At 40.4% G+C, this 12,401-nt stretch overlaps 1 protein-coding gene across 1 annotated transcript in view; it reads left to right on the top strand.

The window, feature by feature from the left end:
• hpgd (15-hydroxyprostaglandin dehydrogenase) overlaps nucleotides 1-12,401 on the top strand; it is an 82,032-nt gene that overhangs the window by 15,930 nt on the left and 53,701 nt on the right. Inside the window, exon 4 of the mRNA XM_060926568.1 lies at nucleotides 2,288-2,384. Within this exon, the coding sequence (XP_060782551.1) occupies nucleotides 2,288-2,384 (97 nt within the window). The remainder of the gene's footprint in view (nucleotides 1-2,287; nucleotides 2,385-12,401) is intronic.

Here is a 12,401-nt window from a genome sequence, read left to right as displayed (position 1 = left end):
CTCTTTATATTATTTTATTTATTCTTTTTTTGTCACTTTTTTCATTTTCTTTCTTTTGTATGTATAAATAGTTACATACATTTTTATACATGTTCGAAATAAATAAATTCATTCATTCATTCATTCATTCATTCATTTCCTTCATATCTATTTATATTTCATTCTCATCAAGGATCTTTTTTTTCTGAGAACAGTTCAGAGTTTCTTTCTAAGTTTTATCGTATACATTTAAGATTTATTGTTTATATTTAAGGTTATAGATAGTATATATTTCAGATTTTATTCATAGTTCGTTATTTATAGCAAGTGTCCCCAGTTAGTAGGATACTTGTGGCCAGCTACAAGTTTGACACTTTAAAGGAGAACTGAAGTCATTTTTAAACTTGCTTTATTTCTTAATTAACGTGTTATTCAATTACGTTTTCAGTTTTAGTAACCATATATCATGACTCGTACAGTATTGGCAACTAATTGCAATTAAATATTATACTTATCGGCCTATTCGGTTTTTAGCCGTGTTGAATTTAGTTCGTTTGGTCCACGGCAGGCGTCGCTTATCCGCGCGATCTTCACGAGACTTGTGCGAGACTTCAAAATGTGAAGAAGTGTCAGCCAGGTGTCAGCGCCGCCATTTTGAAAACTGTTTTCCAAAACGAGTTTAAATGACGATTACTGCCAACTCTTTTCAAACTTTCCTGATTGCTATCAAAACAAGCAAAACTTCCGGCTTGATTACATCAGCATTCGAAAGAGGGCACGCGCGTCTTTTGACAACGTTGGCAGATGTCGGTCACTTTGATTTCCGCTGTACGTTTTACTTCCGTCCTACGATGTCTCGCACAGGTCTCGACGAATCTCGTTTACAGCCGTTGCTTTGACATATGGACTGATCTATTACAGAGCATATTTCAAACACTCATAACTTGCTATAGCAGCGACAAAATGGCGATCAAAAATGCATTCCGATATTTAATAAAATGAGAAATATAATTTTGATGATAAAAACTTTGCCTTCAGTTCTCCTTTAATAAAGTTGTTGATTGGTTGACTAAAGGCCAATTTATGCTGACAACCCAGTCCTCGCAGATAGCGTCGCAGACAGCGTCTGCGTAGCTCCCCCATCTTCGCAGACGCTCTGCACACACCTCCCAAAAATTGTGACCACCGCAGAAGCCTCGCAGACAGCGTCGCAGACAAGAGGGCTCTGATTGGTCCACTCTACATCCGCTGTACACGCACTTCCGCTTCCCTACTTTCCCGGTTTGTTTTGTTTTCACGACCGCCATTTTTAAAAACACGAGCGAAGATGGAGCAGCACGAAGAGCGGTTGATCGAGGAAGTACGGACATCTATACGACTCCAGTTCTAGTCATTATAAGTAACCAGAGGATAAACACTCCACTAACCACACCCACCAACTACTCCTAGCGATTTCGCGACTTCGCGCCCCCTTGCGTTGTGGCGGTGAATAACATCGCGCACGCCTATTACTCCCCGCTCAACGATAAATTACAACTGTCTGCGAAAAGCTATCTGCGAAAGCCTTGTCGCAAGAGCATGCAGAGGCCCTAAGTACGCACTGGCTTGTGGAACCCCAGTGGCTGGGTATTTTATCTAATCTGCATGTCTTTGAACTGTGGGAGGAAACCGGAGCACCTGGAGGAAACCCACACAGACACGGGAAGAACCTGAAACCTTCTTGCTCTGAGGCTGAAACCCAGAACCTTCTTGCTGTGATGCGGCAGTGCTAACCACAGCACCACCCATCACACCACTCCATTGTTGATTATTTTCCTATAACTGCACAACATTGAGTTGACATGAGCTTGTCAGTGCTTCATGGTGGAGCAGGTTTGAAATGAAAATTCCTTAATTCATGGAAATCGATTTTTTTATTTTAAATTGGGGATAGATTAGGGATAAAACTGGCTCATGTCTTGGGTCATTCAGATTCTGTAAAGCTGCTTTGGGACAATGTCTATTGTTAAAAGTACTATACAAATAAAAATAAATCCACTGGGAAGGTATTTGTGCTTTTCATCAGAACAGAATGTTTGTGATGCGCTGTTGAGCTGAACTGGACTTTGGTAGCAAGCGGTATTTGACTTGGCATCGCTGTTCACTGGATGTTATCTTTTAACAGTGTGGTGAACTCTAACTCCATAGATTTACCTCCATAGAGTTAATGATTTCTTCAGCCAGTGTGCACTACAAGTTTTTCATCTGTTTTTAATATTAAAGTTCATGGAGTGAAAAGACCATGTGATTTGTGTTTACTCTTTTCCAGACCTCTCTTATTAAAGGCACATATTTAGCTCTGGAGCACATGAGTAAGGAGTACGGCAAGGAGGGCGGGGTCATCATTAACGTCGCCTCTATGGCAGGTAACGTCCTCGCACTGTTATCACCCTGAAGTGATGATATTTCCAAGAACAGCATGCTTTTTTTTTTGTTCCACTTGTATGACAGCAATTTGATCTCTTTTGTTAAGAGTAACACTTTGTACTTTTTATCCATTCATAGTTAAATTGAAACAGGTGGTTCCTGTTCTTACTTGCGTTATAGTAGCTATAAACGGCCGTTCCTTCACCAGCATCTAAATGTGACCTTACAGAAAACTTCTTAAATAACATAAATCCTGTGCAATTTGTTATGATAGAAATAACATCACAACAAGCACATTAAATTCACGATAGTATAAACCTGTGATTTGAATTACTGCCAGAGAACTCGTCACCTTCTGACCAATCAGATTTGAGAATCTGTCATTTTCCTTGATGGGTTTTTGTTAAATTTATTTCTTACAAGGACCATGTACAAAATGCATTAATCACATAAAGGGGGAAAAAGATGCTTTGTTCCAGATTTAGCAATGAAACTTATTTCCATCTGCAGTCCCTGGGCACATGGACAATGAGACGCAGCTGAAATCACACAGACAAAAACAGAACAGCAAAAATATCACTGTTCTGTACATGTGTACAGAATTGTACATTATCCGAATGAAATGAATGCTGACAGGACTGGGGGCTCAATCCATTTTTTTCACATCATGAAAGAAAATTTGGAAATCTGTAGGTTTTCAGATTCTTTGAGAACATATCCCATGTTTTAATTGCTCTAAAGGAGAAGGCTGATTGTGTAAAAAGCAGAGCCTGTCTTAGGCACGAGAGACGTCTCCGCTTGTAGTGGACCTCATCACTATACTCACTTACATTACACGCATTTAGCAGATGCTCTTATCCAGAGCGACATACAACATAGCACTGCTGTAGTCGAGTCACTAAACCTCGAGTCCGAGTCAAGTCTCGAGTCCCCACTGTTCAAGTCTGAGTCATTAAAGAAAATTAAGTCGAGTCCACTACTGATCCGAGTCGAGTCCACTATTGATCTGAGTCGAGTCCACCATTGAGCCGAGCCGAGTCCATAATTGAACTGAGTTGAGTCCGAGTCGGGTCCACCACTGAGCCGAATCGAGTCCATAATTGAACTGAGTTGAGTCCGAGTCGAGTCCACTACTGATCCGAGTCGAGTCCACTATTGATCCAGGTCGAGTCCGAGTCGAGTCCACCACTGATCCGAGTCGAGTCCATCATTGATCCGAGTTGAGTCCGAGTCGTGTCCACTATTGAGCCGAGTCGAGTCCACTACTGATCTGAGTCGAGTCCACTATTGATCCAGGTCAAGTCCGAGTCGAGTCCACCACTGATCCAAGTCGAGTCCATCATTGATCTGAGTCGAGTCTGAGTCGAGTCCACTACCGATCTGAGTCGAGTCCACTACTGATCCGAGTCGAGTCCACTATTGATCCAGGTCGAGTCCGAGTCATGTCCACCATTGATCTGAGTCGAGTCCACCACTGATTCGAGTCGAGTCCATTATTGAATGGAGTCACGTTCGACACAAATGACACAGCTCTCTCTCTCTCTCTCTCTCTCTCTCTCACACTCACTCACACACACACACACACACTACCTATCTATCTATCTATCTATCTATCTATCTATCTATCTATCTATCTATCTATCTATCTATCTATCTATCTATCATATTCTCTCTCTCTCTCTTAAACACAGTAGTGCATTTTTTCCCACTGCGTGAGAAGTCTGTATAAGCAAAGCGGACAATCCTGGGGCGTTCTCTCCAGGCATTTTAGCATTATTAACGTTAGTTTGTTCCTGAACATGATGTATGGACAGGTAAATGTGCGTTCTCTTGCACAAAATTAGTATAAAAATAATGTAGAAATATCTTATGCCAAATTATTATGGCATGTTACAAAAAAATAAAGAACAGATCCAAGTCCTCGTCTCCAATTTATGAGTCTGAATGCAGTTAATGCACGAGCGCGAGTCATCAGTGCTCAAGTCCAAGTCAAGTCACGAGTCCTTAAAATTAGGGCACGAGTCCTGGACTTGAGTACTACAAGCCTGCAACATACCCAGAGCAGCCTGGGGTTAGGTTAAGGCTCATTCTTTTAGCCATTCCTGTTGGTCCAGGGAATCAAACCGGTGATGTTTTGGTCCCAAAGCTGTTTCTCTAACCATAGGCTTCTCATGTGCATTTGCTCAAGAGCAGAGTTGAACAAATCTTCTCAAAGGTGGAGGAGCAGCATTATGGATAATCTTGTGTACTAAACATGTGTCTGAATACTGTATTAAATGATCAAAACGTAACATGTTATATTTAAAAGTATATCACAATGCTGATATTGATGTGATTTTTTTTTTTTCTGTCCAGAAACTTGAGCTTGTTTGAACTGATCTGATGGACTTTAAGACAGTTTTATTTGTTTTTCTACCAATACCTCACAGAAGCACCTGTATGTTTATCCTCATTCAAAAATCTAGATTCAACAGATATGCAAATTGAAAAATTAGACACTTCGCCTCCTCGTTAGCTCATCTGTCCATAAGGCCAATGAGCTGTTGCCATGGCGTGGTGTCCGTCATCCGTCTGTCATCCACAATTCAGTTAAATCGTATCTCCTCCATCAGTTCTAAACGGATTTCTGTTCTGATTGTTTTGTTTGAAATACAGTAACTCCTCACGCCATACAAAAATTGGTCATTGTTTTGTCAATTTTTTTTTGCTAACAAGTTACTAATTAGGCCAAATTAATTAATTTTCCAGGCCTCTCACTAGACTTTTATCTCCTCTTTTATTTATCATCCGATTTCAGTTCTGATCGATGTTTTGGGTCGATCTTCCCTCGAGGAACAAAATTTAGTCCTTTGTTGACTTTCCTGTTGTAAACAGTTTGTCGTGGAGGTTGGTCCTCTCTCACATCGTCACATTTCAGTTCTGTTGGATGTTTTGGTCGTTATGGTTGTTTTGATGGCAGGCCAGATGAGCTACTACGTCCTTGACGTTCTAAACAGCTAAAACAGCTAACTAAATATAATTAATAATGTCTCTCATCTCATTATCTGTAGCCGCTTTATCCTTCTACAGGGTCGCAGGCAAGCTGGAGCCTATCCCAGCTGACTACGGGCGAAAGGCGGGGTACACCCTGGACAAGTCGCCAGGTCATCACAGGGCTGACACATAGACACAGACAACCATTCACACTCACATTCACACCTACGCTCAATTTAGAGTCACCAGTTAACCTAACCTGCATGTCTTTGGACTGTGGGGGAAACCGGAGCACCCGGAGGAAACCCACGGGGACAACATGCAAACTCCGCACAGAAAGGCCCTCGCCAGCCACGGGGCTCGAACCCGGACCTTCTTGCTGTGAGGCGACAGTGCTAACCACTACACCACCGTGCCGCCCTAATTAATAATGTATAAAAGTAATTATTCTATCCACATTCACTGGATATGAGCAATCGTGTACTGTGATTGGTTACTCTACTACTCAGATATCAGCTCATATACCGTGAGTAGAGAAAAACAAAATGGCGGAGCATGTTACTGAACCAACCAAGGACGAAATAAAAACTACTCGAAAACAAAACCCGAAAAAAAATACAAAAAAGCAACAAAATATGGAATGAAAGTATTTGATGGTAAGAATGTATCTTTTTTTTTTCAAGAATTATCATCGCATTTTTCACAAATTGCTCCTGTCATTTCGCTGGTTTGTTTACATTCTAAGCAGAAATGATTGATTTTGTTGGACGTTTTGTAGAAAGCTTTTATTTATCGAATTTGCAAAAAATAAAAATGCTCCGTTTCTCAAAATCTGGTGAATGTGGATAGAATAAAGTTATTCCACTCAATCTTGTCGTACATGGATTATAGACAACTCGGTGCTACGTGCCTTGTCGGCTATTGGCTCAATAATGACTCAATTTCGTGGAATAACTGTTAAATGTACCGACAAAAAAATGATAGAAAAATGAGTTCATTCATCCAAATGCCTGCCAGAAGAGCACTGTTTTTAGCTTACTCTTGAAAACATTAAAATCAGTGGTGCATCTGGGGTCATATGGCAAAGAGTTCCGTAGTTTCGTTACAGCAGCCACAAAGGCTCCGCTGCCAAGAAGAGGCTGAGTTCTAAAGTTCAGTGCTGACAGGAGGAGCTTACTGTTGGATCTAAGACTACAAACTGAGTTCGACTTGAAAGTTAGGCCAAAAAAAAAAAAAGCGTGTGTTTCCGGTTACGTAGATTTCAAAACTAGGGTCGGTAGGCAGGCATTTTTTTTTTTTTTTGAAATTTTTTTTCAAGATGGCTGCCATAACCTATATTTAGACAGGAATAATTTCACAAAATATAATGAATTTCTTTGCAGGTCACCTGAGTTACCACCTTCTGATGAATCTGATGCAGCATGAGACACCTTTTACATGAATTTTTCTGTAAATATAACAGCTCAATACACCATGAGAGAGAGAGAGCAGCCCCGCCCCTCTCTGCTCCCTGAGTGGAGCTCGTCGCCTTGGTAACGATGCAGGGAAAAGACACAATATAACAAGCAAAGAGCGCTTTTTCTCAGAGTTCCCTCTCCTCGAACAACGCTGATTTACACGGAAACGAAAGGAGCTATTCACAAAATTCTTTCACATTGAGTGCTACAAGGCTCCCATGAACACATTAATGTAATTTTTTTTGTCCCTAGTGTAAAAAATGTGGACATTAGAGCGAGTTAAAAACAAGTGACTTTTCTGATTTTGCAGTAAAAGCGCTGCCAGGTTTATAATGTGAGTCTATGGGAGAGCGCGGCTGTCCTCTCCTTACTTTCAGGCTTCTCATTCAAAAACTGTAAATCCTATCGCTCAGGGAGACACTTGTCTTGATTCACACAATGTGTGACTACAACTTTTGAGAAAATTGTGTGTCTAGAGTGAAAATTGTGGCTGAGAAAACAGTTTAAATGAGAAAGTTAGAGCTTTTTTTTCAAGCTGCCTACACTCTAAACTCCTGAGCTCCACTGGTGTGTAACGCAATAGACACCCATTATAAAGCCTGAATTTCTCCAGATGTGCTCATGGTGTTTGATCTGTGACTGATCAAAAAGTATAGAACCTAGCAAAAAAGTTGAATGCCAGATCCACACAGGAGAATTTTGTCTCCGTTTTAAAGTTTGAATCATGTCTCTAGGTGAAAGACAAAATAAGCGTTATCTCTGCTTCTGTTCCCTCCGCCGGCCCCGACACACTACTGCCTCCGCCGAGTGCGCACACACACCGCATGTCGGGGCCGCGGATGAGTTACTCTCCCCTGATCAACGAAGTCGGCGGGGAATTTGTGGTTATTATCGGTACAAACAGCACGAATCACAACTTAAATGAGTGCGGTTCAGTTTGACATTATTGTCAGTCCGTTAGATAAACATTTAATTTTATTAAAATCGAAAATTAATATTTAGAGCCTGTGGGCTACAAAAATAAGTCATTAAAGTAGCCGGCTGGACTTAATTGTGTAGTCGGCTGTATGGCCGGCAGCCGGCGCTTGTGGAAAGCCCTGATTTTCCCAGTGAGTGACAAAAACTTCCGGTTCACGTGGTTGGGTTATATGTAAAAGTCGCGACTGGGAAAAAACGAAAAAAAAGTTTAGGGTCGGTCGGTACGGATTAGGGTCGGTCGGGTAACCGGAAAAACACACACTTTTTTTTTTTTTTTGGCCTTAGCAAGCGAGAGACTCTAGGGCCATAGTATGAATGCACTTAAAAGTGATAATAATCTTAAAATCTATCCTAAACTTAACTGGAAGCCAGTGCAAATCATAAAGAAGTCATGTATTATGGCCAAACCAAGGCACATGGTATAAAACCTGAGCAGCTGCATTTTGCACACGATGTAGTTTTGCTATCAAGTTACTAGGGTGTGACTTTAGTCCTGGGTGTGACTTTAAACTGCAACCGGTGGTGAGTCTCAGGTCCAGGAGGACTTGAGTATTAAGGAAAGTGGAGTTACCCCTTAATCACCCCTTAAACCCCTGAAGTTTTTCAGAAACTAATGACTTTAACTTCACTACATTTGAAAGGCAAATATCGTACTTTTCACTCCACTACATTTCTATCAAGCTCCTCGTTACTCGTTACTATGAAGCAGATTTGAAAGTGGATGTTTTTTCTTTTCTTTTCTAAAACGTGATGGTTTTTTCGCAGGTGACACTGAGACAGCCGATCAGTAATCACTAGGGTCACATCTCGTCCGTAGACTGGATAAAATCAAGATCAGTGATTTCTCAGCAGCGTTATTTAACACGATCAGTTGATGACAGAATGGAAGCAGGCGGTTCTTCTGTGGAATGAACGCACTCATGGCCCATGAACCCATGTTTCAGTTTTCTGAAAGGAATAAAGATTCGTTTCGTTTTAAATGTTTGATTTGTTTGCCGAAAACGAACCACATCACAGCCTACAAAAACTCGCCGTCCAACCTGCGGGAGCATATTGAAGCATATAAACGTTTTATTCCAAGAGAAAGCTTGCAACAAAGTTGTCTGTGCTTTTAGAGCTAGCGATAACGTTGCAAACGTAGCTATGCAGTCTGGTTAGTCAAATGACTTTCTATGGATTTGCCCGCCAAGTTGCCATCACCTTGTCCATGGCTAACGTTAACACATAGCTAGTTAACTTGGACACTGTTAGTTAGCATGTAAAAACGGAGTTATGCGAGATGAATAGCATTAACTTATCTGAAGTGCTTTCAGAAATGTTTCAGCATCATCTTGCCAAATAAACAATGTAGAAATGTTTCTTTTCTAGTAGCGTTAGCTACACAATATGATTTCGAGTTTGAAACGTTTGTTAGCATGTCAGGTGACGCTTCACTGACTAGCTAGCTTAATCTTAAACCACCATGATGGCACAGCATGCGTTCATTTTGTGAATTCACATTTCTGTCCTCGGTATCGGCATTAGGTTTTGTAAGTGCTGTGGCAATAATACAACGATGTGTTGACAGGAAATGTACTTTTAATACTTAAGTATTTTTAAAAGCGAGTACTTCAGTACTGTTGGGTACTTTGTCCACCTCTGCAAAATAGGTCTTTGAATTTGAAATTCAATCACGTGTGAGTTATAAAGACTAACGCGCATGTTGTTCAGGGTGGATTTTTCACTTCAGTTCCTCTGAAAGTGTGTACATAGATAAGTGGGAGGTCAAAATGCCAAACTATTGACTAAAGTCCAGAGATGTGAAGTCACTTGACATTTTATTTTCCCCTGAACTCACAACATTAGACTTTGTCCCATACACTCCATTTCCCGATTCTAGTATCAGAGTATCAGCTGTACTTTATCTGCACAGACAAACACAGGAAATATTCCCTCAGGCTCGTCAAGCATCAGCTCTGAATGTAATGACAGACGATCAGGCAAATATTTTCACTAACGGAAGACAAAGATGTTGACTTTGCACTTTACTTTTTGCATATACTCACTTTGGCCTTTAGCATGACTCATACACGCCGAACGTGTTTGCTTACTGTGGTGACGCCTAAGCAAATAAAACGTGCTTTTGATCTTATCAAGGATAATGTGGTACATTACACTACCGTTCAAAAGTTTGGAGTCACTTTGAAATTTCCTCATTTTTGAAAGAAAAGCACTGTTCTTTTCAATGAAGATCACTTTAAACTAATCAGAAATCCACTCTATACATTGCTAATGTGGTAAATGACTATTCTAGCTGCAAATGTCTGGTTTTTGGTGCAATATCTCCATAGGTGTATAGAGGCCCATTTCCAGCAACTCTCACTCCAGTGTTCTAATGGTACAATGTGTTTGCTCATTGCCTCAGAAGGCTAATGGATGATTAGAAAACCCTTGTACACTTGTGTTCAAAATAATAGCAGTCCAACACGACTAACCAGATCAATCACTGTTTTTGGTGGAAATTCTATTACTACATGGCAAATAATTTACCAGTAGGTGTAGTAGAGTCATAGAAAACCAACAGACCCAACATTGATGATATGCATGCTCCTGAGTCTGTGTAATCGAATAATTAAGTGAAAGGGACGTGTTCAAAATAATAGCAGTGTGGAGTTTAATTAGTGAGATCATTCATTCTGTGAAAAAACAGATGTCAGTCAGGTAGCGCTAATTTAAGGATGAAGCCAGCACATGTTGTACATCCATTTCTCTCTGAAAACCTGAGAAACATGGGTCGTTCCAGACATTGTTCAGAAGAACAGCGTGCTTTGATTAAAACGTTGATTGGAGAGGTAAAACGTATACTGTAAAGAAGTGCAGAAAATGATGGGCTGCTCAGCTAAAATGATCTCCAGTGCTTTAAAATGGACAGCAAAGCCAGAGAGACGTGGAAGAAAACAGAAGACTACCATTCGAATGGATCGAAGAATAGCCAGAATGGCAAAGACTCAGCCAATGATCAGCTCCAGGGTGATCAAAGACGGTCTGAAGTTACCTGTGAGTACTGTGACAATTAGAAGACGCCTGTGTGAAGCTAATCTATCGGCAAGAAGCCCCCGCAAAGTTCCACTGTTAAAAAAAAAAAAAGACGTGCTGAAGAGGATACAATTTGCCAAAGAACACATCGACTGGCCTAAAGAGAAATGGAGAAACATTTTGTGGACTGATGAAAGTAAAATTGTTCTTTTTGGGTCCAAGAGCCGCAGACGGTTTTTCAGACGACCCCCAAACACTGAATTCAAGCCACAGTGCACTCTGAAGACAGTGAAGCATGGTGGTGCAAGCATCATGATATGGGGATGTTTCTCTTACTATGGTGTTGGGCCCATTTATCGCATACCAGGGATCATGGATCAGTTTGCATATATCAAAATACTTGAGGAGGTCATGTTGCCTTATGCTGAAGAGGAAATGCCCTTGAAATGGGTGTTTCAGCAAGACAACGAGCCCAAACACACCAGTAAGCGAGCAGCATCAGGGTTCAAGACCAACAAAATGAAAGTTATGGAGTGGCCAGCCCAATCCCCGGACCTTAATCCGATAAACGTGTGGGGTGACATCAAAAATGCTGTTTCTGAGGCAAAACCAAGAAATGCAGAGGAATTGTGGAATGTTGTCAAATCATCCTGGGCTGGAATACCTGTTCACGGGTGCCAGAAGTTCTCAGAAACCGTGGTTATACAACTAAATATTAGTTTAGTGATTCACAGGAATACTAAATCCTTAAGATTTTTTCAGTTTATACAGTAAATATTTGGAGTTTGTAATGAAAAATGCAGACGCTGCTATTTTTTTTTTGAACAGCCCAATGTTCATTTTTCTTCATTTTCTGTAAAGTAATTAAAATATTGATACATTTTTCTTCATGTTTTGATGTAGAATATAATGTGCAGTGTTCCCAATGCATGGAAATAAAAACTATTATAAGGATTTTGAGCTTTACTCACATTTTTAAACACCCTGCTATTATTTTGAACACAACTGTACAATCATGTTAGCACAGCTGAAAACAGTTGAGCTCTTTAGAGAAGCTATAAAACTGACCTTCCTTTGAGCAGATTGAGTTTCTGGAGCATCACATTTGTGGGGTCGATTAAATGCTCAAAATGGCCAGAAAAATGTCTCGACTATATATTTTCTATTCATTTTACAACTTATGGTGGGAAATAAAAGTGTGACTTTTCATGGAAAACACAAAATTGTCTGGGTGACCCCAAACTTTTGAACGGTAGTGTATGTACAGGTATTTTATCTAACACAAAAACTGATCTGGAAACAAGGGACATGGAGGGTGTACAAAGAGCTTTAATGCAGATTTAAATCGGGGCATTTGAAAACTACGGTACAGAAAGACGGAAGGTAAAAAAAATCTACTTGAAGAGAATGCAGAGTTCTGCACTGCATGTGTCAGAGATCGTGTGAAGATTTATTTTATATCTAGAGTTGATCTCTCCCTCCTTCCTTCGCTGATCGTGGTTCAAAAAGCTAATGAACATCTGAGAAGATCAATAACATCCCTGCACTGTTTGGGTAACATGATTAGAACTAAAAATGTGTTTAGTTCTAATC

The sequence above is a fragment of the Neoarius graeffei genome, chromosome 7 (genome assembly GCF_027579695.1).
Source record: "Neoarius graeffei isolate fNeoGra1 chromosome 7, fNeoGra1.pri, whole genome shotgun sequence".
NCBI classification, from domain to species: Eukaryota; Metazoa; Chordata; class Actinopteri; order Siluriformes; family Ariidae; genus Neoarius; species Neoarius graeffei.
The sequence above is the reverse complement of the archived record's forward strand: the minus strand, read 5'-3'. Positions and strand labels throughout refer to the sequence as shown.